The sequence below is a fragment of the Lynx rufus genome, unplaced genomic scaffold (genome assembly GCF_022079265.1).
Source record: "Lynx rufus isolate CCGP_SWC_20201006 ecotype Redwood Valley unplaced genomic scaffold, mLynRuf1.p SCAF_43, whole genome shotgun sequence".
Classification (NCBI taxonomy): domain Eukaryota; kingdom Metazoa; phylum Chordata; class Mammalia; order Carnivora; family Felidae; genus Lynx; species Lynx rufus.
The window spans coordinates 928,558-952,547 of NW_025814860.1; the positions used below are offsets into that span (position 1 = coordinate 928,558).

At 64.3% G+C, this 23,990-nt stretch overlaps 4 protein-coding genes across 7 annotated transcripts in view; 3 read left to right on the plus strand and 1 right to left on the minus strand.

The window, feature by feature from the left end:
- Positions 1-480: 480 nt before the first annotated feature.
- On the plus strand, positions 481-7,433 carry CCDC154 (coiled-coil domain containing 154; the record flags this gene model as incomplete). Its single annotated transcript, XM_047098057.1, has 16 exons — positions 481-746; positions 853-1,042; positions 1,139-1,185; positions 1,464-1,559; positions 2,011-2,134; positions 3,573-3,674; positions 3,754-3,882; positions 3,965-4,089; positions 4,333-4,459; positions 4,542-4,679; positions 5,652-5,771; positions 5,858-5,934; positions 6,201-6,318; positions 6,597-6,683; positions 6,921-7,108; positions 7,204-7,433. Coding segments are annotated over 16 exons (2,061 nt in total), but the record flags the coding sequence as incomplete, so codon positions are not given.
- Positions 7,434-8,016: 583 nt separating this feature from the next.
- On the minus strand, positions 8,017-8,789 carry PERCC1 (proline and glutamate rich with coiled coil 1). The gene has a single exon (XM_047098056.1). It carries the CDS (start codon positions 8,787-8,789, stop codon positions 8,022-8,024), a length of 768 nt encoding a protein of 255 aa, XP_046954012.1. The 3' UTR covers positions 8,017-8,021.
- An 8,513-nt stretch (positions 8,790-17,302) lies between these two features.
- On the plus strand, positions 17,303-19,135 carry LOC124525505 (protein CCSMST1). The gene is made up of 2 exons (XM_047097914.1): positions 17,303-17,375; positions 17,461-19,135. The coding sequence occupies exons 1-2, from the start codon at positions 17,344-17,346 to the stop codon at positions 17,834-17,836; spliced, it is 408 nt and encodes a 135-aa protein (XP_046953870.1). The 5' UTR covers positions 17,303-17,343; the 3' UTR covers positions 17,837-19,135.
- A 1,197-nt stretch (positions 19,136-20,332) lies between these two features.
- The window catches only part of UNKL (unk like zinc finger), a 37,484-nt gene continuing 33,826 nt past the window's right edge, over positions 20,333-23,990 (plus strand). For 3 of the 4 annotated variants that reach the window (XM_047098087.1, XM_047098088.1, XM_047098086.1), the window contains exons 1-2: positions 20,333-20,433; positions 21,412-21,621. In XM_047098087.1, coding sequence (XP_046954043.1) covers positions 20,357-20,433; positions 21,412-21,621 — 287 coding nt within the window. In that variant the 5' untranslated portion in view covers positions 20,333-20,356. The remainder of the gene's footprint in view (positions 20,434-21,411; positions 21,622-23,990) is intronic. The other variant, XM_047098089.1, reaches the window with a different exon arrangement.

Sequence of the window (23,990 nt, forward strand, 5' to 3'; positions counted from 1 at the left end):
GAAGAGCCCCTGCTGCCGTGCGGCTCTGTCTACCTTGCTGTTGGATCGGAAGGAGAGACGCGAGGGTGGGTGCCCCCCGAGGCCTTCCCTGCCTCCGTCCAGCCGCCCCGGTGCGAGGCCCGGGGCCTCTGGGCAGCGGCTGAGGCCACGGGTGGTGGTTGCCGGTGAAGCCGTGTCGGGTGAGCCTGGTACCAACGGGGGCCGAGCCAGGAGGGCAGGAGTGTGGGCCACCCGGGACGGCACTAATTCCTTGACCCCTCAGGTCACCTCGCTGCCCGGGGGCTCCCTCTGGAACTGGGCAGGCAGAGCACTGCCCCGTTTCTGCTGCCTAGTGCCGTGTGTCCTCAGGCTCCGGTCTCTCTGGGGCAGCGCGAGCCGAGCCCAGCCGGGGCTGCGCTGGGTGACTCAGCCGGACGGGTGGAGGTGAGCGCAGTGGACACTGAGCTCAGCGGACAGGGATTTGAGTCCCTGTTACCCTGAGCTCCACCTGGGGGCCTTCGCCGGCCCGGAGGTCGCCTTCTCACAGAGCTGGCCGCTAGCCACCCCTTATCCGGGGCTTCGCCCCCCTCCCAGGCGAGCACCATCACCCTGGGGGACCTGGGGCTGTCCCTGGAGGAGGAGCTGGCCAGCCCCGGGCTCTTGAGTCTGGAGGCGATCTCCGAGAGGTATGAGTCCTGCCACCCGGCGTCTGCCACGTCCGTCCCCGAGCAGGATCCCCCTAAGCCCTGGAAGCAGCTGGAGCAGTGGTGAGCCCGTGTGGAGCCGGGGAGGGAGAGCCACGCTGCCTACCGCCCCCACCCCCCCCCCCCCGGCACACGCGGCCCGACTCAGCCTGCTTCTCGCCCTGGCCAGGGTGGCCGACCTGCAGGCCGAGGTGGTGTCCCTGCGGGAACACAGGGACCGCTGTGAGCCGGCCATGCTGAGCCTGCTCCGGGAAACGCTCCGGCTGCGGGCCTGCGTGCAACTCCAGGACTCGGAGCTGAAGAAGCTCCAGCAGGACCTACGGCGGGTGGCCCGGGCCCCCGAGAAGGAGGCCCCCGAGGTCAGCTGCCCGCCGTCCCCACCCACGGGTGGGGCTCCCCGGCCCCTGTGGGTGCCGGCCGTGCTGTGAGGCTCAGCCTGCCCTTCCTCCTTCCAGTTTCCTAGCCCCCAGAACCAGACCCAGATGCAGGCCCTGGACAGGAGGTACCCCACACCGATGGCCTGGACCCCAGCGGGGAGGTCAGGGGCTTTGGGAAAGCGGCGGCTGGGGCGGGAACCTGGGGTCCTGGTCGCCTCGCTCTGGTAAGCAGCGTGTGTCCACGGCCCAGCCCGAGAAGTCTGGGTTTGCGTGGGCCGTGGCACCTGCAGAGGAAAGGGCGGGAGACCCGTTGCCGGGGCCCCTGGGCCGGGACCTGAACCCCAAAGGCGGCCAGGAGGGCGGGCCAGGCAGGCCCCAGGCAGCAGTGGCTCTTGCGTGCCAGGCTGGTGGAGGTCCGGGAAGCCCTGACACAGGTCCGGAGGAAGCAGGCGCTCCAGGACTCTGAGCGGAAGGACACCGAGCAGGAGGCCAGCCTCAGGTGGGCCCCGCCTGCCTCCCTCCTTGGGGGCCGGCTCTGAACTTCCCACGTGTGATCACGTGGGTAGGAGGCACCGAGGCAGGGAAGGCGTCCCCTGGCCCTTGGTGCCACGCTGCTGGTCGGCAGGGTGGAGGGCTCGGACCCCCCCCCCGGACCCTCCGTGGGGAAAAGAGAGTTAGGTCCAGAATCCCTACCGCTCTCTTCCCCATCAGTCACGCTCATCCAAGCTGCTGTCACGTCCCCGCATGGGTACGCGGGAGTCAGCGGCTTATCCTTGTCTGTGTTTGCCCAGGTGGCCTGTAGGTCAGCCTGGGCCCCCCCCGCCCCCGCCGGATGCAGGCCTGGCCTCGAGAGGGACTCTCAGCGTCCGGAGGCCCCGAAAACTTCACGGTAGCCCCACAGCCAGGCCCTCTGGCCGGCCGGGCTGCCGTGACCCTCGCCGTTGCCCTAGGTTGGCCGAGCTGGCTGGGAGGCTGGAGCGGGAGGAACAGTCCCGGGAAGCGGCCTGCAGCGGTCTGCAGAAGAGCCAGGAGGAGGCGAGCCAGAGGGCAGACCTTGAGGCGGCCAAGACGCAGGTACCAGGAGGGAGGCCGGGCCCGGGCAGCCAGGCGAGCCGCCACCAGGAGGGTCCGTCAGAAGAGACCGCCGCACCTGTAGCCCGTGTCCTCCCCGCCCACGTGACCGGGCCCACGTGGTCCCCCCACGGTCCTGCCCCGTCCGGTAGGTGGCCACCAGCCACAGGTGGCTTCGTCCGTGGAAACGAGCTAACATTTTAGGTCCCTCGGTCACGCGAGCCACGTTCCGGATGCCCAGTAGCCGCACGTGGCCCACGGCTGCCGATTTGGGAAGCGCTGAGACCGAGCTCATCCTTCTGCACAGATGACACCTCGGTGGCCCTGTCTTAGCCCCCGCCCCTCAGCCCCCCTCCTGTGACCAGCACCCAAATCAGGACATAGGACGTCGTAGCCCTGAAGCCCCTTCCTCGGCCATCTCCCGGTGTGGTCCCAGCCCTGGGCTGGTCAGGTGCCCCCGCTGCGTGAGACCCTGGCGGGCAGGGCAGGGCACGGGAGGCACATCTCCAGACCCAGCCTCTTCAGCTCTGCAAACAGAGACCAGGGCCTGCGCGGGCCAAGTGCTCCCAGCTGCTGCCCACATAGCTCGGCTGCCCAGCTTCGGTGGCCTCCCTTCCTCTGCCCTTCGGGAAGGTGGCGTCTTGGCTGCATCGAGACCCTGCCCACCGCTGCGGCCGGGAGCTCCGGGAGGCACTCACTGGCCCTCGGATTCCTGACGTGCCAGGCGGGTTCCGAGCGCCCGCGTCTTCCCCAAGCGCTCTCCGGTGCCCGGTCAGCGACCTGTGGCCTCCGCCCGGTTCTGCAAAGCCCACTCATTTACTGTCGTCCGCTTCTGCTTTTGTGCTGTAACCGCAGAGCGGACAGACTGAGGCACAGACCCTTGGGCTCTCACAGAGACCGTGTGCTGACCTGCTCCAGAGCGCCCCATGTGCAGGGACAAGGCTGGCGGGGCCCAGGGCACAGCTGCCTGCGGGGAGGAGGGGGCGGGAGCCCGGGGCTCGGAGCGTGTGTGGTCTATGCACGCACGTCCCTGTGTGCGCACATGCGTGTGGATGTGTGCGAACGTGGAGCGCGCTCGTACTTACTCGGCTTCCCGCACGGAGGCTCCCGGCTCAGGATGCGATTCCCTGGGTGTGGCCTCTGGTGGTCACCACGAGCACCAAGTGCGTTCCGGACCCTGTAGACCCTTCACAGCCCTGGTGCCTGGCGCTCTGGGGGGAACACGGGGCCCCCGCCCACCGCGCTGGCCTTCCTCAGGAGGGTGCGGTAGGCCCAGCTCTGCGAGGCTCGGGGGCAGTGGGGGACACAGGACCCAGAGCCCCCTCTGTGATGGGCCCGGTTGGGCAAGAAAGCAGAGAAGTCCGAGATGGCGGGGGGGCCGCGGGCGGACGTGGCGAGGAGGGAGGTCCGACCCCATGGCGGCCGCGCCGACCCCCCGCAGGCCCAGGTGACCAAGCTCGGGGAGGAGATGAGCCTCCGCTTCCTCAAGAGAGAGGCCAAGCTGTGCGGCTTCCTGCAGAAGAGCTTCCTGGCCCTGGAGAAGGTGGGAGCCCGCGGACCTGCGGCCGGGCCGGGCCCCCCACGGCCCCACTCACGGCAGGCGGGGGCGGGTCTCCCCACAGAGGATGAAGGTCTCGGAGAGCGCCCGGCTCAAGGCGGAGGGCGGCCTGCGGGAGGAGCTGGACAGCAGGTGGCGGGGGCTGCAGGAGCTGGCCGAGGAGCGCGTCCGGGCCCTGCAGGGGCAGCACGAGGTGCGCAGTAGGGGGGCAGGGGCTGGGGGTGGCCGGGCCGGGCCGGCCGGCGCCTGGGCTCAGGGCCACTTGCGCACGGCAGCAGGAAGCACGCCGCCTCCTGGAGCAGTGCCGGGGCCTGGACGGGGCCGTGGTCCAGCTGACCAAGTTCGTACGGCAGAACCAGGTGTCCCTGAGCCGCATCCTCCTGGCCGAGCAGAAGGCCCGGTGGGTGTCCCAACCCCTTCCTCCCCCCGCCCCCGCTGATGGGGGCTCCCGTCCCCCCCACGGAGGACTCAGCGTGCCCCCACTGTACACAGCCCCCGTCCTGGTGGGCCCTGTGACCCTTCTCTGCTCCCCGGGTCTCCCGGATGGTTCTGGAGCCCGCCGCCAGGCCCCCGCCTTGACCCAGCGCCTCGGCGGGCAGGCAGCCTCGGCTGAGGGGCGGTCTGTCTGGGCACCGACCCCCAGGGACGTCCAGGGGCACCTGGAGGAGAGCCGGGCGGCGGAGCTGGCCACCTGCCTGCGGGAGGACCTGAAAGCCGTGCAGCTGGCCGGGGAGCTGGCCCAGCGGGAGGTGCACGGCGCGCTGGAGCTGGTGAGGGCCGCGGGGCCCGGGTCGGTCTCCCCGTGGGGCCCCCGCCTCCCCAGGTGCCTGCACTCAGCCCAGCGCCCCGCAGCAACGAGAGAAGAGCCAGGCCCTGGAGGTGTCGCTGGCCGAGCTGGAGACGCAGGTGAAGGACCTGAGTGACCACTTCCTGGCTCTGAGCTGGAGACTGGACCTGCAGGAGCAGACACTGAGCCTTCGGCTGAGCGAGGTGAGCGCGGAGCCGAGCGGAGCGCGGAGCAGGAGCAGAGGGGAGCACGGAGCAGAGGGGAACGCGGAGCAGAGGGGGTCACCTGCACCCCACACCCAGCCCCAGCCATCTCCAGTGCCCGAGCGAGCAGGCCCGACAGGCGGTCCCAAACCTCCCGCCCCTGCCCAGCTGCTGTCCACGAGGCCCATGGTGGCCCCGACCACAAAGCGGATTCCAGAGGGGCCGGCAAGGTGGCCTGGCCCTTGGGTTTCTTCCTCTTTCTAGTAACAGTGTCGTTGACCTTTAATTCCCCCCCCTAGCGTGGGGAAAGGGTGGGGATCGCAGCTGCTCATGTATTCAGGGTTGGACAACCACCACATAACTTGTAGATCCTTCCTGTCACCACAGAGGAAGCCCTGGTGTGGCTAGTGGTCACTCCCTACCCCGAGGCCCCTGGCGACCGCTGATCTGACGCCCACCTCTGCGGATTTGCTTGTTCTGGACGTTTCCTATCAATGCTCCCATACAGTGTGTGACCAGCTTATCTTTTCTTCCGCTGATGGACACTGCACCGCCCCCTGGTCTGGCCACGGAAGGCGCTGCTGTGAATACACGTCCACCCTTCCACTATGGGGCCGGGCCCCCCAAGCCTCCCAAGGCCACATGTCCACCCTTCTGCTATGGGGCGGGGCCCCCCCGGGCCTCCCGAGACCCCTCCCCTGCAGGTGTGGGCAGGCTGCCCGTTGTGCCCTTGCTGACTGACTCCTGGTGGGCTCGGGGCCAAGCCGGGCCTCCTTCTTCCGGATATGGCTCTGCCCAGCCTGGGGGCCCTGCCCGGGGTCCCCGGGTCCCTGGAGAGTGGCTGTGTGCGGACTGGGTGGACGAGCTCAGAGTCGGCCCCCTCCGGAGCTCTCTGCTGCCTGGGTTCAACTCTGGCTCCAGTGGGCCCCGTCCATCCATCTGTCCCCCCTCCCTGTCCCCGCCGTGTCCCAGGCAAAGAGAGAGTGGGAAGGCTCAGAGCAGAAATCCCTGGAGGGCCTGGTCCGCTGTCAGAAGGAGGCTGAGGCGCACCTGAGGGAGGTGCGGGAGCGAGTGGACAGCCTGCCGCTGCAGGTGGGTGAGGGCCGGGCGCCGCGCCTCCCCCCACCCCCACCCCGCTGTGCCGCCCCGGCTGCCCGCCTACCTTGCCTCTGCTGCAGATAGAGGCCGTGTCCGACAAGTGCGTCCTCCACAAGAGCGACTCAGACCTCAAGATCTCGGCCGAGGGCAAGGCCAGGTGAGGCCTCAGCTCCTGACCTCAGAACGGCCCTGCTGCGTCCCCAAGTCTCCTACTCCCGCAGCCCCCCGCATCTCCCCAGCTCTGCGCTTGGCCCCACCGAGTGCAGCCCCCACACATCCTCCACTTGGCCTTCTGTCACCCCCTGGGGTCCCCCCAGTTCCCGCTGGAGGGGTGGCAAAGCTGGGCGCCCCCTCACGCCCTGCCCTCTTCCCTCTGCACGCCCTGGGCCTGGGACCCCCGCCCAGACCCTCCTGTTCCTACAGGGAGTTCGAGGTCGGGGCCGTGCGGCAGGAGCTGGCCTCTCTGCTGTCCTCTGTTCAGCTGCTCAGGGAGGGCAACCCCGGGCGCAAGATCGCGGAGATCCAGGGCAAGCTGGTCACGGTACCCCTGAGCCCCTGCGCCCATCACACTCGGCAGAGGGGCCCCCAGGGAGGCCCCAGAACCAAGACACCCTGAGCGGGGACACCTGTCCAGAGTCCCCAGATATTGGGCTGCCAGCAATCACGGTGACAGGCGCCGGCTGAACCCTGGACTGAGTGACGCGCCCCAGATCCCACGTGTCACGGGCCAGCTCCTGCCTGAGTGACGGGGGGACGGGGGTAGGGGCCAGCCTCAGGCCCGAGGGTTCGCCCCGCCCAACAGACGAGGGCCGTGTTTAGTTTCAGAACCAAATAATGAAACTGGAGAACAGCATCCAAGACAACAAGACCATCCAGAACCTCAAGTTTAATACAGAAACCAAGCTGGTGAGAGAGGTGGCCCCTCCGTGGACCCTGCCCCCCCTCCCCCCTCCCCGGCACGACCTCTGGCTTTGTGGCCTTCCCCATGTCTGTCCATCTGCGTGTCTGGCCTGAGCGGGGTTTCCCGGTAGATAAGACCCTGGTTTATCCAGAGGGAGATAAATCCCGTCTGCTGTCGGGCCCCCAGTGGCCAGATTCCTGCGTTCCCGCGCTGGCCCCTCCTCACGGTGCCCTTGTCCGCAGCGCGCGGAGGAGTTGGCCAGCCTGCGTGAGAGCGTCGTGCGGCTGTGGAGTGAGGAGGGCCCGTGGGCGCTGACGCTGGGCAGCAGGAGGGTCCTCGGGTCCCTGGTGAGGCGGCGGTTTTTCATCAAGGACGCGGCCCCCGGAGAGGCGGTCCCCATGAACTGCTGGGGCGTGTATCAGGCCGTGAGGTGGGCAGGGAAGCCGCCCTCTGGAGACCCCTCCAGGTCAGGGTGGTGCCGGGGAGGCCCCGAGGTCAGCAGGCGTGAGCCGCGTCTCCCGGCAGGTGGCTGCAGTGGAAGGCGGTCCTCACGAGCCGGGTGGCGCAGCGGAGGGCGAGCGCGGTCTCGGAGAGGTCCCTCTGCCAGGAGCCCGCCCGCCCGCTCACGTCCGCGTCCCTTTCCCGGAAATAAACGTGCCAGCTCCTGTTGCTGTCGGAGTCCAGAGTCCCCTCCCCCAGGAGCGCGAGCCCAGTGAGCCCTCCACCCAGGGCTTTCCTGGACCTTCCTGCCGACGGCCGTGGCGTCCCGGGGCCCCAGCCACTCACTGCAGGCCTCCTTGAGGGCCAGCTGGCCCGGGTCTGGGGTCCCCTGGGTCACGCCCGCGCGGTGGCCGGCACGGGAAGCAGCTCTCCCTGCCCCGATCTGGGGAGCGAATGTCGCGTTTGCTCCCACGCTCGGGGAGCGCCCTTTCTTCCCGCCTCCAAGGAGGCCCTCGCTCTTCCCACGTGGCTGGCCCTGCCACCTGCCTCGGGGCCTCAAGGAGGGGCAGCCCCAGGACCGGGCGGGTGGGCAGGTGGTGGGAACAGCTGCCCTTTGCTGCCCACCTGGGGCCTCAGGGATGTCTGGGTGGCGAACGGCCTCGCCCAGAGCCAGGCACAGTGTGTAGACCCCCTGAGCACACGACCTCTGAGGGGCTGCGACTCCTGCCCGGGGGGCCTCTGCTGGGGGCCGACTCCCTGGGCCTGCCACGTCCCGACCTGAGCTGGCTCCTTCTGCTGGCTGCCACCATGGTTGGGGGCCCCAGGGGCTCCTCCGAGAGAGCAGTGACAGTCCAGACGCCTGCTGCTCCGGCCGCCCCCCACCCCCGACCCCGGCCCACTCGCTAGGCCTCGGCCAGCTGCACCCCGTCCAGGGTCTGGGGGCCCCCGCCGGGCAGTTCGGGGCCGGTCTCCGCAGACCAGCTGGCCAGCAGGTCGCTGAAGTCGGGCGTGCCGGGGCGGAGCAGGCCCAGGGGGCCGGGCGCCGGCTCCTCCCAGAAGGAGACCGGCAGCTTCCTCTGGGTCATGGGGACGATGTGGCCGTACTTGCGCTCCAGCCGTAGCCGGCGGCCGGCCGGGGCCCCGGGCCCTGAGTACTGCCGCAGCCCGTAGTCAAAGAGCTCGGCCAGGGGCCCCAGCCCGCGTGCCTGCCCCTCGGGACCCCTCGGGGAGAGGACGCCGGGCTCCATAGCCTCCTCGCCGCCGGGGGGCCCACGCGGAGCCCGGTTCACCAGGTCAGCACAGCGGAGGCCCTGGGCTGAGCTGCCGTCTGCACGGATGTCACCGGCGTCCGGGTCCTGCCCCCTGTCCTTGCGGCCAAAGTACCGCTGGATGTCGCCGCTGATGAGCTCGGAGAAGTGCAGCAGCTGCAGGGGGTTCTCGGGGCTGCTGGGACCCCGGGGGGCTGCTTCTGGGGCCCAGCCTGAGGCCTGGGGGGCTGGGCTGCGGCCCTCTGGCCCCGCCCCCTCCAGCTCCTCCTCCCCCGCCTCCCCCTCCTCCTCCTCCTCCTCCTCAGAAGTCTCTTGGGGCTCCGGGTCTGAGGGCAGGAAGGGCCCGTGGGTGGGCAGGGGCAGCCGGAAGTCGCAAAGAGGCCGGATCACGCCTGCGGCCATCTCCTCAAGGCCCGAGCTTCTGGGGCCTCTGGGGCAGCAGGTGCAGCTGGGGAGGGAGGCGGAGAGAGCACAGGTCGACCGTCAGGTCCCCAGGCCTTGCAGCCACACTGGTGCTTACAGAGGGTGTCACGCTCAGAAGCTGGTGAGGTTCGCAGAGAGCCTGGGACCGTGGGCACCGTGGGCGGTGGGCATCGCAGGGGTGGGGGACAGGAAGCTAAGGGGTGTAGAGGTGGCTCTGCTGGGACCGTGGAGATGGGGCAGGCGGCAGGCGAGGGGAGTGCCAGCCCAGGGGAGCAGAGCCCTGGTCCCAGCATGGAATCGCCCTGGCTCTTGATGGGACAGGCCCGCCGAGGTGGCATCTACCCAGGTGCTGGCAGGGGGGCCCCCAAGATGCCCACACTGAGCCCGGGAACTGGGCCTGACGGCCTCGGCCGGCCTGCTGGGTCCAGGGCCCAGAGCCCTTATGGCTTCGGGGGGCCTCGGGGGCTTAGGGGAGGCTCAGAGCTGGGCGCTGTTTCTCCCATGCCGTCTGATGGGTCCCAAGCTTTCATCTCTCTGCTCCCTGGCCGGGCACCTGGGGTTTGGCAGGGTCAGCAGGTCAGCAGGAGGCAGGGAAGGTGTGGGGTGGGAGTTTGAGGAGGTGGGGGGGGGGGCAGGTGCTGGCCCTCCCTGGCCTGATGCCAAAGGGGGTTGACTCTGAGCTTTGGAGCGGTCACCCCCCCCCGGGGGGTGGTGCCCTCGCAGCGGGCAGGCAGGTGGTGAGCCCTTTTGCCTCCTGGCAAAGCACAGAAAGGGAGGGTGACGTGGGGAGAGGGAGAAGGGGGTCCCCGGGTGGTCGGAACCCTCACCCCAGGGAGGCTGGGTGTCACTCAGGGTCAGGCCGGCCTGGGGAGGGCAGGGGCCATGCTGTGCTGTGGCTCCTCCCTGCCAGGGGTCCCCGTGGCCCCAGCTTGGGCTCCTTGGGCTCCTCCTCCTTCAGCCGCACCCCTGTGCCTCAGCGCCGCCCTCCCCCACCCCCAACCGACCTCCGTGGCCCCTGGTGGGTGGTCCCCACAGCCCACTTGGCGGGAAGGGCCCGCAGCCTTCCCGGGGAGGGGGGGGAGGCCGCATCCCGCCCGCCACCCGGTGGGGCTCCTACCTGGAGGCCTGCAGCTCCCGCGGGGCGGGCCCGCCTCCACCTGGGCTCCAGCATTTATAGCTGCGCTCCGAGGCCGGCCGGGCTGGCAAATATTTGGCGACTGCATTGTCATCGCAGACTGGGCAAATAGAGCCCGTTTGCTTTAGCGCCCGGCAACCAGGGCCCCGCGGGGGGAGCCTCAACCTGCCCGGGGACCGTGGAGTGTTTGCCGCAGGCCCAGCTGGCTCACACCCGGGGCCGAGGGCCCTTATCTCCGCCACCGACTGGGACCCGGACCAAGCTTTGTCAAATAGGCGGAAAATTAAATTTCATGCTATTTTGACTTCTGGAGTAGCCCTTCTCCAGCGCACATCCTGCCCGGGCAGTTCTCTGGGTAAACGGTGGGTGCTGCAGGCCGGCAGAGGAAGCTGCGGGACCACCAGCCCCCGTGGTGGCCTCATGCGGGGGCCCCCCTGGAACCCCCACTCAGCCCCCTCTAACCGCCAGGCCTTGCTGGCCCTGTGAACAGTCTCATCCCTCCCCCAGCAGGACCCCCGGGGGCCCCACATCCCGGCCCCCTCCCCCGGCTCCTATGTCCCACAGCTGCAGGCGTATCCCTGCCCCACCCCCGACACAGGGCTTCACCCCCAGGGTCCAAGCTGAGATGACCACTCTTTCCCTGGTGCCAAGCTTTTTTCTGGGGGGCTTGGCGCCCACCCCACCGCACCCCCACCGTGGAGCGTGCTCCTCCCCTCGGGTTACACCATCAGCGGGCCCCCAGGGGGACTGCGTGTGGTGCTCCCCGAGTGTCCGGGGCCCCCCCCCGTGGTCGGTCACCCAAACTGCGGGTGTTGTCCAGGTGGGAACCCGTGCCACGCTTCTCCCCCACCGTCTGCTGCGGCGCTCCTTGGCGGTGACTGAGTCCCGGCAGCCTCTGCCGCCATCCACACGGGGCCACGTCCCAGTTCCTCTCTTACAAGGACGCTCGTCGTTGGATTCGGGGGCCGCTGGGCTGCAGTCTGACCTCATATTCGTAACATCTGCAAAGACCCTATTTCCACGTAAGGTTCCATTCCGAGGTTCCGGTGGACCAGAGGCGGCTTCTGCCGGGTGCTTTGCTCCCCTGGAGCACCCCCCCCCCCCACTGCCTGCTGGGAGGACTCCAGGGTCCCGTCCGCCACGGCTCAAAGCCACCACTGCTTGTGGGCCAGCCAGGTTCTGAGCACAGGACAGCGGCCCCCTCCCACCCCGGCATGCACCCGGCCCCTAATGTCCCTTCCAGCTCCCTGGGAGGGTCACGATGCCCTCCCGTCCTCCCCGGGCCCTTGGCCTCCGCTCCAGGCTCTGTTCCCTTCAGGCAGGGGACAGCCCCCATCCCACCCAGTGGCACCCCGTTACACACGGGGTGTGGGCACAGACCCAGGCCTTTCCTGCAAGTGGGGGCCGTGGGTGATTGCCGCCGGTCATTTCTCGAGCACCTGGAGGGCCCAATGCAGGAGCCCCTGGTCAGAACCCGCAGCTCTGGGGGACTCAGGGAAATGAAGCCATCCCCCCGGGCCAGGCTGGTGACTTGGCAGGGGCAGACCTACGGAGCTGCCAACATCCCACAAGCAGGTGGTTCACCGGAGGCAGGGCCCCTACGCGTGCCAGGGAAAGGCTGCAGGCCTCCCTACGGCCTGTGTTCACTGACCGGGGTGACGCCAGGCCCCGGGCAGTCTGTGTCGTGAGTCCAGTCTATGTTTGGACCTCAGTCTGCTGTGGGGTGGCCCAGCACAGTCCCGCAGCAGCCCTCTGGGACAGCCCAGGACCCCAGGGAGGGGCTCACCAGGTGTCCAGACTGGAGCCCCAGTGTCCCCTGCAGCTCGTCGGGAAGGACTGGGGCCCGGGCCCGGGAAGGGGGTCAGCTGGTGCCAGCGCTCACCGCACTCGGTTGGCCAAGGTGGGCCGCGGGGACCCGAGGGGAGTGCCGTCTGGGTGGAGCCTCCAGTCCTCATGGGCGCCCTGCCCCAGGCTCTGAGCAAGGTGAGGCGTGGCCCTGCCCTCGAGGAAGTCCCAGCCCTTGTGACCAGAGAATTGGCCTCCTTCGTGAAGCCAATTGCTTGGCACCGATGGGACCACAGCTCACTCGGCCTGTCCATGGGAAGCGCAGGGGATCCCCCAGAGAGGACAGCCTGGAAAGGCCCAGGCCACAGGGAGCTGGCACCCCCATGGTTGGCTGGCCCCACGGACAGCCCCGCCATCATCCCCGGGTACTGTGGGCATGTCACTCCACGTGGCAAAGGGACCCTGCAGACGTGATTGTGGATGATCCTGTGGGTCCAGGGTCATCGCGGGGGCCCTACAAGAGAGGAAGCTCAGGGCTGGAAGGGGACACGTGACCACAGAAGCAGGGTCACTGCCTGCTTTGAAGGTGGAACGTAGGGGCCTCGGATCCGGGAAACGCAAGCAAACGGCTCTCCCCTGCAGGCACCTGGATTGGGGGCCGTTTTGGACTTGCGACCCCCAGGACAGCACGCCAGTCACCAGCGCTGTTCTGAGCCCCTCTGCCTGGGCTCAGCAACCACGGGACGCTCACGGCCGGAAGCATGGGCTGGAAAGTGGGGTTGGGTGTTGTGCAGGGCCTCCTGGCGGGCAGCGGAGCTGGGCCCTTCCTCCCGGCCACAGGAGGCCCAGGCCGCCTGGGCCCTCAGCCATGCCCTCTGTGGCCGGAACAAATCTCAGTGTGCGGACGGGCCCGTGACGGTCACCACCCCCCCACCCCCCCCCCCCCTCCAGGGCCCACTCCTTCCTGATGGCCCTGTTTCCCTCCACCCCACAGGCCTCCTTCTGCATCCTGGCCTCTGGCGCAGGCCCCTGCTCAGTGGAGCTGGGGCTTTGACGGAGGCTTCGGGTCCTGCAGGGGGCCTGGCGAGGGGATGTCCGCTAATGCCAGCCCTGTCTTTCTCTGCTGGCATTATCTCAGTGCTCTATTTCTGCCTGACCAGAGACCACGGAGGACCCCTAGCCTAAGAGGGAGAATTTTAGAGCAGGGCAGACACCGGAGCAGTTAAAGGTCTGGGACGAGGAACCTGGGCAGCACAGCACGGGGCGGGCATCTGGGCCGGAGGCTGGAGTGCGAGGAGGGCGCAGCCGCGCTAGTCGCAGCAATCGATGCTAGGGCCCCACAAAGCACAGCCTGAGGGGGTGAAGGTGTGGGACAGGCGTGAGGGGTTTAAGAAGCAGATCTGGGGTCTTAGTAGGCGTGTCCGTGAATTAGCCACACCCTTGGTGCTCCCGAGTCTGAGCCACGTTCAGGACGGACCCAGGAGTCCGCGAGTGGGGGCTGAACTCCTGCTTTCGTTACCGGCAAGGCTGGGTTGGGGCGCGACAGTCTGGGGGAGCCCTGGCCTGGGTCAGTGGACGCACTTTCCCAGAACCACTGCCCACACATGTCTACCCTGGTGTCGGGTGGCCAGGGCCAGGCCGAGCGGCGTGGGGGGCCGCAAGCCCCCGGCTGGAGTGGGGCCGGGGACTGATGCACTCAGGCTGCCGGGCTTGGACCCCGGCACGTGTCCCAGCACCTGCTCCCCGCCGGCCCCGCTGTGGGCAGCGTCAGGCCTCACGGACCTCTGGGCCCCCGCCGCCCCCGTGGTCAGGCCTCGGTCCCCGGGGGAAAGGCCCCGCTCTTCCTAAGGCGTGGGTCTGCCTGCCCCCACGCGCCTCATATAGATCGTCCTGGCGAAAATCAATAACCCCAATATGTCAGCTCGCAGGCGGCCTCCGGTGAACCAGTCTTGTCCTCAGGCCCACGAGGGCTGGGCCTCCCCGCCCATTAGCGGGACATTAGGCCCCAGAGAGGTTTCTCTGTGTGCTTTGAGATAATGAAGGCCCAGGTGTTGGTGTACGCTCTGACGGGGGAGGGGGGGCTCGAACCCGAGCAGGCGGCGCCGGCACCCGGCCTGGCATGTCGGGGTCGTGGAGGAGAGGGCTCCAGACACACCAGGGCCCCCCAGACCCATCCGGTTGTGGCCCCACCGCGTCGGAGGGTCAAGGAGATCGCAGCATCCGCGGCCGTCGCTGCCCTCCAGCCACAGGCCACCGGGGCACACGGGTCGTTGAACAAGGCGGGCGTAAGCGGGAGTCAGGTGTCTCGGTAGGAGCACGTTGGCAGGGGCTGTGTGGGCCGAGGGGCTCTGCTCTGGGTCCGGAAGCAGGGTGACAGTGACCGCGCTGTCTCCCGGGGGACCGCCCCCCAGAGCGCCACAAACGGGGTGGCCCGAGACACAGAAACCCCTCCTCTCGCAGTCTGGAGGCCAGAGTCTGAAGGGAAGGTGTCGGCAGGGCCGGCCCCTCGGACGGGCCCCGGGGAGAGTCAGTCCCAGGCCTCTCTCTCAGCTTCTGGTGTTGCTGGCGACCCTCGGTGCTCGTTGGCTTGGGGCCGCGTCGCTCCAGTCTCTGCCTGCCTCTTTGCGTGGCCTCCCTCGTGTTTCTCTGTGTCTTTTCTCCTTTCCTCAGGGGGCCACCGGTCCTTGGATGTAGGCCCCCCCCAATCCAGGATGCTGTCATCTTAACTACATCTGCAAAGACCCCATTTCCAAATAAAGTCCTTGCTGGAGATCGAGGTGAATGTGAATTTGGGGGGACGTGGCTCAGCCCTGGAGGGCAACCTAATACATCTTCCCCAGAAGGAGGCAGCTAAGGCCCAGCCACAGCTGGAAAAGGACAGGGTCCGACCCACCCGCCGGGACAGGGGGACGTGTTTGAGTGTCCAGATGTGATTGCGGAAGGGTCCTGTTTTGTCGTGAGCCACCGTGGTTCTGGAGTGACCGGAGCCAGTGTTATCCCCTGAAATTGCTTATGTCCACCAGGAGACCCGCCCTGTGAGCACAAGGCCGGCTCCCCGAGATCAGGGGCTTCTGTCCTCTTAAGACTTGGGGCGCCCGGGTGGCTTCGTCGGTTAAGCATTTGACTTCAGCTCCTGACCTGTGAGTTCCAACCCCGCGTCGGGCTCTGTGCTGACAGCTCGGAGCCCGGAGCCTGTTTCGGATTCTGTGTCTCCCTCTCTCTCTGCCCCGCCCCCACTCACACTCTTGCTCTCTTAAGAATAAATAAACATTAAACCAAAGAAAGGCTCTACAGGAACTGTGTCTTTTGCATAGTGCTTTCACCTACAATGGACACCGAGTGGCAGTAGGAAGAGGAGAAAGAGGAGGGGTCGTCTGGACACTCTGATTTGCTCATTCTTCATTGTGAGCAGGCACTCCCCCCCCCGCCCCAGACCCCAGCCTCGAATGCCCCTCAGAACCCGGTGGCAGTAAGGGTGACCCCACTGCCTCAGGGCCGCAGGATGGAAGGGTGTTTCCAGGCCACCCCCTTATCAATCGTAGCTGTCCCAAGACCAGCCACAGACTCCCCAGGCACGGGACCGGTCCTCACAGCGGCCCGAGAAGGGCACGTGACACCCGTTTTACAAGTGAGGCTCGAGCGCTGAGGTCACCTGTCCAAGCTGTCTTGTTTTGTCACCCATCCAGGGCAGTCACCGAGACTGAGATGGGATTCATGGCCCCCTGGAGGCTGCCTTGACCCGGAGTGACGCCCCAGCCCCTACCCCCCTCTCTCAGCTCTGCGCTCACTCTGCTGTCCCAGGCTAGCTTGTGCCCAGTGCCCTCGGCGTCCCCAACAGGTGGCTGCATCAGCCTCAGTCAGCAGCTCCACCCCTAACCTCGGAGCGCCTTGATCTCCACCTCCGCCAGGAAGACCTCCAGGCGGCACACGAGGGTGATAGTGGCCCATCCTGTGGACCACAGCAGACTCCTGGGGGGTCCCTGGGGGTGAGTTAGTTTGGCAGCGATTTGGGGTGGGGTCCTGTGGTTGGCCAGAGGAAAAGCTCTCTAAAGTCATGATCTAGAAGGGAAGCCACTTTAGATTTCTTTTATTTATTTATTTATTAAGAAAAAAATTTTCTTGAGAGAAAGGCAGAGACAGAGGAAGAGACAGAATCCCAAGCAGGCTCCACACTGTCAGCACAGAGCCCGATGCTGGGCTCGAACTCCCGAACCATGAGATCATGACCTGAGCCTAAATCAAGGATCAGATGCTCAACCGACTGAGCCCCCCCAGGCACCCCCATGCTAGATTTCTAAATCGGCATGACCGTACATGCACTTTGCTTAGACCAAAAGCCTCATTTACAGTCCCCCATGCGTGCATCATACACCCATCTTGTGAACGGCGGCCTAAAGGAAAACATCTTGTCCTTGAGATACCATCAACGCCGTTTGATGATAAAATTCATGTTGCTGCCTATATGCTGATCTATAATCTTCTGAGCTTTCACAAGATGTAAAAAAAAAGTCTAAAAACAATTCATTCTCCAGAACACTCTCTTCCCCGTGAAGATCGCATTTCCTGGGCAGCTGTCCTAATTTGGGTTGGAATAAAACTCTCTGTTTTCTATTTATACTAGAGTGTTCTCCGGTGAATTCGCATGGGCAGGGTGGAACAGGTGGGGTGGGGCCCAGCGAGGAGGACCCGGGCACACAGGTGCCTCTGTTGACACAGGCACCTCTCAACAGTCTAGCCTGGGCCCTGAGCTGCCGCGGGGCATCGGAGCTGGGCTTCCCCGGGTGGGGAGGACTCCCAGATGTTGTTGAGCTGGGAACACCTCCAGCCTGCCGCTTTCGCCCTAATGTCTGGAGAGTGCCTGGTGGGGCGGGGAGCGGGGGCACTGGTCCCGGAGTCTGGTGTTTCTCCAGGAAGCAGGTGCAGGAGAGGGACGCTCCAGAGGGGAAGAACCTGAATGAGGCAGGTAGCACATCACAGCTCACAAGGTGGCCTCACGATCTGATACTGTCACCAAGACACCCCCCCCCCCCACACACACACACACGTCCCCACAAGATGATGCCTGGACACTCCATGTAGTCTTCTCACAACACCAAGGCCAGTCTGCCTGGAGGACAAAAGCTACCGTGGCTTCGCTATGAAGCCAGGTGGGGGAACCGCGTGGGGCAGGGAGCCCCGGGACAGCCCGAAGGACAGGAAGGCGCCGCGGGAGTCCTCCGAAGCCTCGGTCCCCGACAGCGGCCCTGGCCCAGAGCGCGGAGACCGGCCGCGCGGTGAGCGCCGGGGTCGTGCCCTGCGGCTGAGGGACCATCGCCAGGAGACCGAGAGCGACGATCTCGCCCCAGCCCCGCCGACGCCCAGGCACCGGACAGCTCTTTCCTCTTCTGGCTGGGGGAGAACTACATTTCCCGGCATGCCCGTGCGGCCTGGCTTGCGTAGGCCGGCTGCGACGGAAAAGGCCGCCGGAGAAGGCGGGTCACTTCCGTTGCGCGAGCGGGCCCACGTTCTGTAGTCGTGAGCGGAGGCTCCAACGGCTACCGGTTTCCGGTTTCGCGCTCCGGAAGTGACGCAAACGGGCCGCGCCGCCCCGCCGAGCGCAGAGTCAGGGTCGCGATGAGCCGTGTCTGGCGTGCGCCGGCCACCGGGTGAGCTGCGCGCGGCCTTGGAGGGGCCGAGGGCGGGCGCGGCGGGCGCGGCGGGCGGGCGCGCTCACGGCTGTCTCTTTTCCAGGGCTGTCCGGGCGCTGAGGTTCGTGCGCGGAGCTTCCCGACACCTGCAGCCGCCGCCGGGTGTCCGGGCTCAGGGCCAGCCCGCGGTCGAGGCTGAGGAAGAGGACGACCCTAACCGTCCCATTCAGTTTTCCTCCAGCAAAGCCAGCCCGTCCCGCTGGAAAGTGCAGCACTCCCTGGGAGGGGAGCAGCAACGGCCCTGGTGGAGGGTGCTGCCCTTCAGCCTCTCGCTCATGGCTCTGGTGGCCTGGTGCTTCTTCAGGGAGGAGACCAGCACGGACCGGTGGTTGAAACAGGTGTTGGGAGAAGAGGACCCGGAGCCCGGCGATCGTTCTCAGGAGCCTGGAGCTCCGACCGTCCACCAGGCGAGAACGTAGCGGGGTGCCGGCGGGGGCTAGCAGCGAGGAGACAGGCAGCCGCCCTTGGGCTTCTGACATCGCGTTTGACCGTTTCTGCCTTGGTTATGCGCGTCCCCAGAGTGAAGGACTTGGCACAGCTGGCCACACCGACCCGCGTGAGGGCAGAGCAGAGTGTCCACAGAACGGAACCGGCTCTTCGCCTGATACTTGCTGCCCAACGGATACGCCCCCGAGACGTTTCTCTTTCCGAGCCGTGGAAAGGGTTTTGGTTGCACTATGTACCGTTGGATTTGGGATGTGTCTTTCTCCAACGCGATCATGTTTCCAAAGCAATTCTGGTGACACTGGCAATCCAGCGTAACCCAGTCTGCAGGTCGTTTGCTTTCCGAGACAGAGTAACTGGGAGAAGAGTGAAACTTTTTGTTTTTTAACGTACCGTGCTGTGTAGAAATAGATGTTCGTTTGACAAACTGACAATAAATTTTAATTTGGTGATGTGGAATTAAGCCAACCCCCTCCTTTTTTTGCATCTCATTAAAAAAAAAAAAAAAAAAAAGGCCGGGGGGGGGCGGTGCCTTTTAGTCCTCTCCAGTTCCTTTGTTTTTCTGTTTTTCCAGAATAGGAAGTGAGGAAAGAAACCTAAATGTAAATTGTGGGATTTACAAAAGATACCGGAAATAATGAACTTTCTCGGCTTTACAAAGTCTTATTTTTAGCAAGGCAACAACTTTCTGAGTGGAATAAAACTGGGCAGCATTTTTCGTTTTTTTAAACGTTTTATTTTTGAGAAAGAGCCCGTGTTTGTGCTGGGGGGAGGGCAGAGGGGAGTGGTGGGGTCAGAGGATCCCTAACGGGCTCAGTGCTGACAGCGGAGAGCTCTGATGTGGGGCTGGAGCTCAGGAACCATAAGATCATGACCCTGAGCTGAAGTCGGAGGCTTAACCGACTGAGCCGGAAATTCCGCTTGTGTGGCAGGTGGGATTGATAGAAGGATGTTTATAGATTTATATGTTAATTATTTTTATTTTTTTTAAGTAAGCTCGGTACCCAGTGGGCTGGAACTCGTGACCCTGAGATCAAGAATCCCATGCTTTACTGACCGAGCTCACCAGGAGCCCCCAAGTATGTTCATTTTTTGGAGGTAGATCAAGGTTTGGGAAGATTGTTATCTGGGAGGGAACAAAGAACGAAGCCGTCCTTTCTCCATCCTGGCAAGGTTGTTACGTTTAATTGTGAGCTACCCAGTCATTCAAACCAGAACCCTTAACTGTTCCCTTCCCAGCTTTTGTAGGAAATAAAAAAACCCAATGAAAAGAATTTCTGTTGTAATTGAAAGTTACTCTCATATGGCAAAAGCAATGTGATCTATCAGGAAAAGTTAGACGCTGTCATAAGCAAAAGGAAGAGAATCAGAAACACTAACGATGCCACTGTGGGACAACCACTGTGAAAACGACTTATCTGTCCATAGAAATTCACACCTTTTCAAAACACGATGGTGGGTATAACCTTTTGTTTTTTTTTTAATGTTTATTTATTTTTGAGACAGAGAGAGACAGAGCATGAATGGGGGAGGGTCAGAGAGAGGGAGACACAGAATCTGAAAAGGGCTCCAGGCTCTGAGCTGTCAGCACAGAGCCGGATGCGGGGCTGAACTCGTGAACCCCAATATCATGACCTGAGCTGAACTCCGCTCAACCAACTGAGCAACCCAGGCGCCCCTTTAGCCTGGTGTTTAAAAAAATGTTTACTTTTTAAAAATTATTTGGGGGGGGGAGGGGCAGAGAGAGACTCGCAAGCAGGCTCTTCGCTGATAGCCGGAGCTGGAGTCCCCCGGGGAACTCCCCAAACATGAGATCATCACCTGGGCCAGAAACAAGAGTCGGACCCTCAATAACCGAGCCACCCAAATGTCCTGGATTCTTCCTTGAAAATCAGCTTTAATGGTATATAACTCACATGGTGTTCACTTCACCCACTTAAAGCATACAATGAAAATGTTCGCTATATTCACTCGGGGCAGCCATCGCCACAATCTAACTTTGGGACACGTTCCTAACCCCTAAAAGAAAGCTGGGTAGCCACGGCAGTCGCACCCCATGGCCCCCCATCTCTCACACACCCAGCCCCAAGCAACAGGCTCCATTCTTTGCAGCTCAGCACCCAGCCCCGGGGGTCAGAGTCATGGACGAGTGGAGAGCCAGAGTGACCAGCCAGCCCGCGGCCTCCGTGCGGGGGGACCCGCTGCGGGTGGCGCAGGGCGCTGCGCGGTGGGCCGGGGTCCGCCAGAGCGCGGACTGGGGTGGACGCGGACGAGGGGAGCCCGCGGGGGCGGGGCGGCGCGCTCGGGGCGTGTGCCCGCCGATGGGGGCGCGGCGCTAGGTCGCCCGGCGGGTCTGGGGTCCGCGGGGCGCCGGCGGGGGCGGGGCGGGGGCGGGGCCGGCCGGCGGGGGCGCGGGGGGCTCGGCACGGGGGGAGATCCGGAGGGGCGGGGGCGGGCCCGCCTGGCGCATGCGCGCTGCATTGTTTTGACTGAAAATGCCGTCGGTTTCGAAAGCGGCGGCGGCGGCGCTGAGCGGGTCCCCCCCGCAGACGGAGAAGCCGACCCACTACAGGTCAGTGGCATGGCCGGCCGCGGCGGGGCCGGGGGACGGGGTGGGGGGCGGCCCCGCGCGCCCCCGGCTCGCGCCCCGCGCCCCTGGGCCTGGGTGCCGCCTCCGGTGCGGCCTGGGGCCCCGCGCCGCCCCCCGCCCCGCGCCCGGGCCTCCGCGTCGCGTCCGGGCTCGGGGCGGCGGACCGCCGTCCGACGCGGGCTGCCGCCGCCTGAGGTCGAAAGGCGGCGCCCAGGGTCTGGGGCGGCACCTGGGGGCGGGGGCTGGGGAGCGCGCCGGGAGGCTGGGGGTCCACGCGCCTCTGCGGGGGAGGGTCGGGGGCTGGGGCGGATGCGCCTGGGGGCGGGGGGGGGGGGAGGAGGGCGGTCCCCTGCGCTCGGGCGGCCCCCGCCTGGGATCAGGGATGGCACCACGGCTTGGGGGGTCGGGCGTGCCTGGGGTTGCCGTATCGCGCCTGAAGTTGGGCGTCGCGTCCGTGGCCGGGATGGGGAATGCTGCGGACGGGGTCTGGGGAGTCGCGCCTGGGCTGGCTGAGGGGGCGGCCGTCTGGGGTCCGGGGTCGGACCTAGGGTCGGGAATGGGCAGCCATCTGGACTCGGGCTGTCTCTGCCCCGGGTCGGGGCGTGCCTGGGGTCGCTGTGTCGCGCCTGAAGTTGGGGGTCTCGTCCGTGGCCGGGATGGGCGACGCTGCGGGCGGGGTCTGGGGACTCGCGCCTGGGCTGGGTGGGGGGGTGGCCCTCTGGACTCGGAGTGGGGGCGGGGGTCGCGCCTGGGGTCCGGGACCGTGCCTGGGATCGGAGGAACGCGCTGGGAATGGGGGGGGGGGCGGCCGTTTGGGGCCGCCTGCCTTCAGAGAGGGGGCTGCTCTTGAGGTTGGGGCACCCTGGCTTGCGGGGTCCGGTCCCCGCTCCCGAGTCCTCGAGGCCGCCCGCCGGCGGCGGTGGCGGCGGAAGCGACCCGCAACGCTGTTTGTCTTTTTAGGTATCTAAAGGAATTTAGGACAGAGCAGTGCGCCCTGTTTGTGCAGCACAAGTGCGCCCAGCACAGGCCATTTACCTGTTTCCATTGGCATTTCCTAAATCAGCGTCGGCGCAGACCGCTCCGCAGGCGCGACGGCACCTTCAACTACAGCCCGGACGTGTACTGCTCCAAGTACGACGAGGCCAGCGGCGTGTGCCCCGACGGCGACGAGTGAGTGTGGGGCGGGGCCAGCTCTGGCCGCTCTTTCCAGCACCCGCCACCTGTAGAGGGGGTCTGGTCTTTGTGACCAGTGGTGGTGGGCGGACTTTTCTCTACCTCCAGGACTGTGTCTCCGGGACACCCTTTGGGCGCTGCCAACCGACTTGACCTCACTTCCCATCTCGGACCCAGTTCCCCAGGTTTTCCGTATTAGAGACAACCCTTATGAGGTGCACCTGTTAGGCTTAGGACCGTTTTGTAGTTGCCCCATGTTTTCTGGTTCAGAGAGCGTGTTAAAATGTTTGCTCACCCTGTGCAAGTTATACCTGGAATGTTTACTTCCTTGCAGCATACATATCTAACGTCTTTACAAAAAAAAATGGTAGGAAGTTATTTCATTTGCAGACTGTCGCTTATGTAGCACTTCTAAAGTTTAAGAAACCAAGGTTTTGTTTGGGTTGGCTTTTTTCTTACAAGTTTCTTGATGGTGTTATGAACAGATGTATTTATTTAGCAATGTGTAGAATGGGAAAACAGGGCACGTGCAGGCAGAGTGTATAGGCTGGTAACGGACAGAACCCAGTAACGGGAGGTTTTGCTTTGTTTTTCCTGGGCTGTTTGAGGAAGGAGGAGGGCTGGTCCGCCTTTGCGTGGAGGTCAGATAGCATCACTGAGCTCCGGGCCCTCTGAATGACTTGTTCAACTTCTGAACTGCTTGTTCCAACTTCTCTTTGGATCCAGGCCTGATCTGGGGGAGGTCCTTTGGGCTCGGTCCCCTGATCCCTTGAAAGGAGTTGCGTCTCCAGGAATGCTCCCTTTTGAAAGAAAAATTTCTTTTAATGTTTATTTTTGAAAGAGAGAGAGAGAGAGAGAGAGAGAGAGAGATAGTGAGGGGAGGGGCAGAGAAAGGGAGACACAGAATCTGAAGCAGGCTCCAGGCTCCAAGCTGTCAGCAGAGAGCCCGACACGGGGCTCGAACTCGTGAACCACGAGATGATCTGAGCTCAATTCAGACACGTGACTGACTGAGCCTCCCAGGAGCCCCGTGAAATGCTCCCTTCTGAAGACAGCTTTCACTGTGCTGCACTCAGACATCGGAGTGATGTGCATCCTTCATTTTCCAAAGATGCTTAGGCCAGGGAGTAAACTTTTCGTTCATGGTGATATCATAAGCTTTATATACTTACTGAAGTATTTTTAGTTGAGCACCAGAGAGTTTAATAAGATTGTTATTAAGGCAGCTCGACGCTTGCTGGAATGACGCGCCCAGCCCTTCCTTGGTTAAGATGGTGTTACACTTCTGTGAAGTTTTAAAAGTGCCTTATATAATTGCTTCTTGAACTGATCTTTCCTGCAAACGTGTCTTCAGAAGAAATATGTTTCTCTGGCTGAGGCCTGGAATCAGGTCCCTCATTTCTCTTGGCGATGTCAGTCACCTCTCTGGCCTTGGGTCCTGAGTTCCCCAAGCGGGGAGGCAGTGCTGCTTGACCCTGGTGCGGCAGTCCCGTCACCCGGCGTGTATGACCTCACCCCAGAGCCCTTTATGAAGGACTGACAGTATTCACTGATGCTTTCGGTACATGTAGACAAAGCAAGTTTGAACAGCTGTTTGGGGTTCCAGAGTCTGGATGTCCTGGCATTGATTTGGCCCCACTGTTAGACATCACCTGACGGATGAAGCGTCTGTGGGCGATCATTTCAGCTGGGCTCTTTCGTAATTAAATAACAGGCAGTTGGTTTCTTTTTATATGTTTATTTTTGAGAGAGCACGCGCAAGCACGAGGGGGGAGGGGCAGAGAGAGAGGGAGACACAGAATCCCAAGCAGGCTGCAGGCTCCGAGCTGTCAGCACAGAGCCCGATGCGGGGCTCGAACTCACCAGCTGTGGGATCATGACTCGAGCGGAAGTCGGACGCTCAACCGACTGAGCCCCCCAGGTGCCCCCCAGGCAATCATTTATTACAGAAATATTAACGTGTGATCTACATGACACGGAGGTCATCGTTGAGAGCCAGATGAGTGGCAGTTAGGCGCCTGTTTGACATTTTCTGTTTGGGGTGCATCCTGTGACCCTCCATGTAGTAAGAAAGTCACACATATCTTAGTAAAGATGTGTCACTTGTATTGAGGTTCAGCCTGAAATTCAGGAAGTGTTTGGCAGAGAGCAGATGTCTCCCCTGGGGGTCTCTCCTTAGTAATTACCGCTCAGTTCCATGGGGGAGGGACTTTCTCACCCCCCACGAGTGGAACAGCACAGCGTTTGTCCTGTTTGACTACATATTCTGGTTCACAAAGCATCACCATGGAATTCCTAAGTAGATACTACCTTCCAGAGTAAGGACAGAACCTTTCTTTTATTTCAGTTTATGGGTTCTCGAAAAC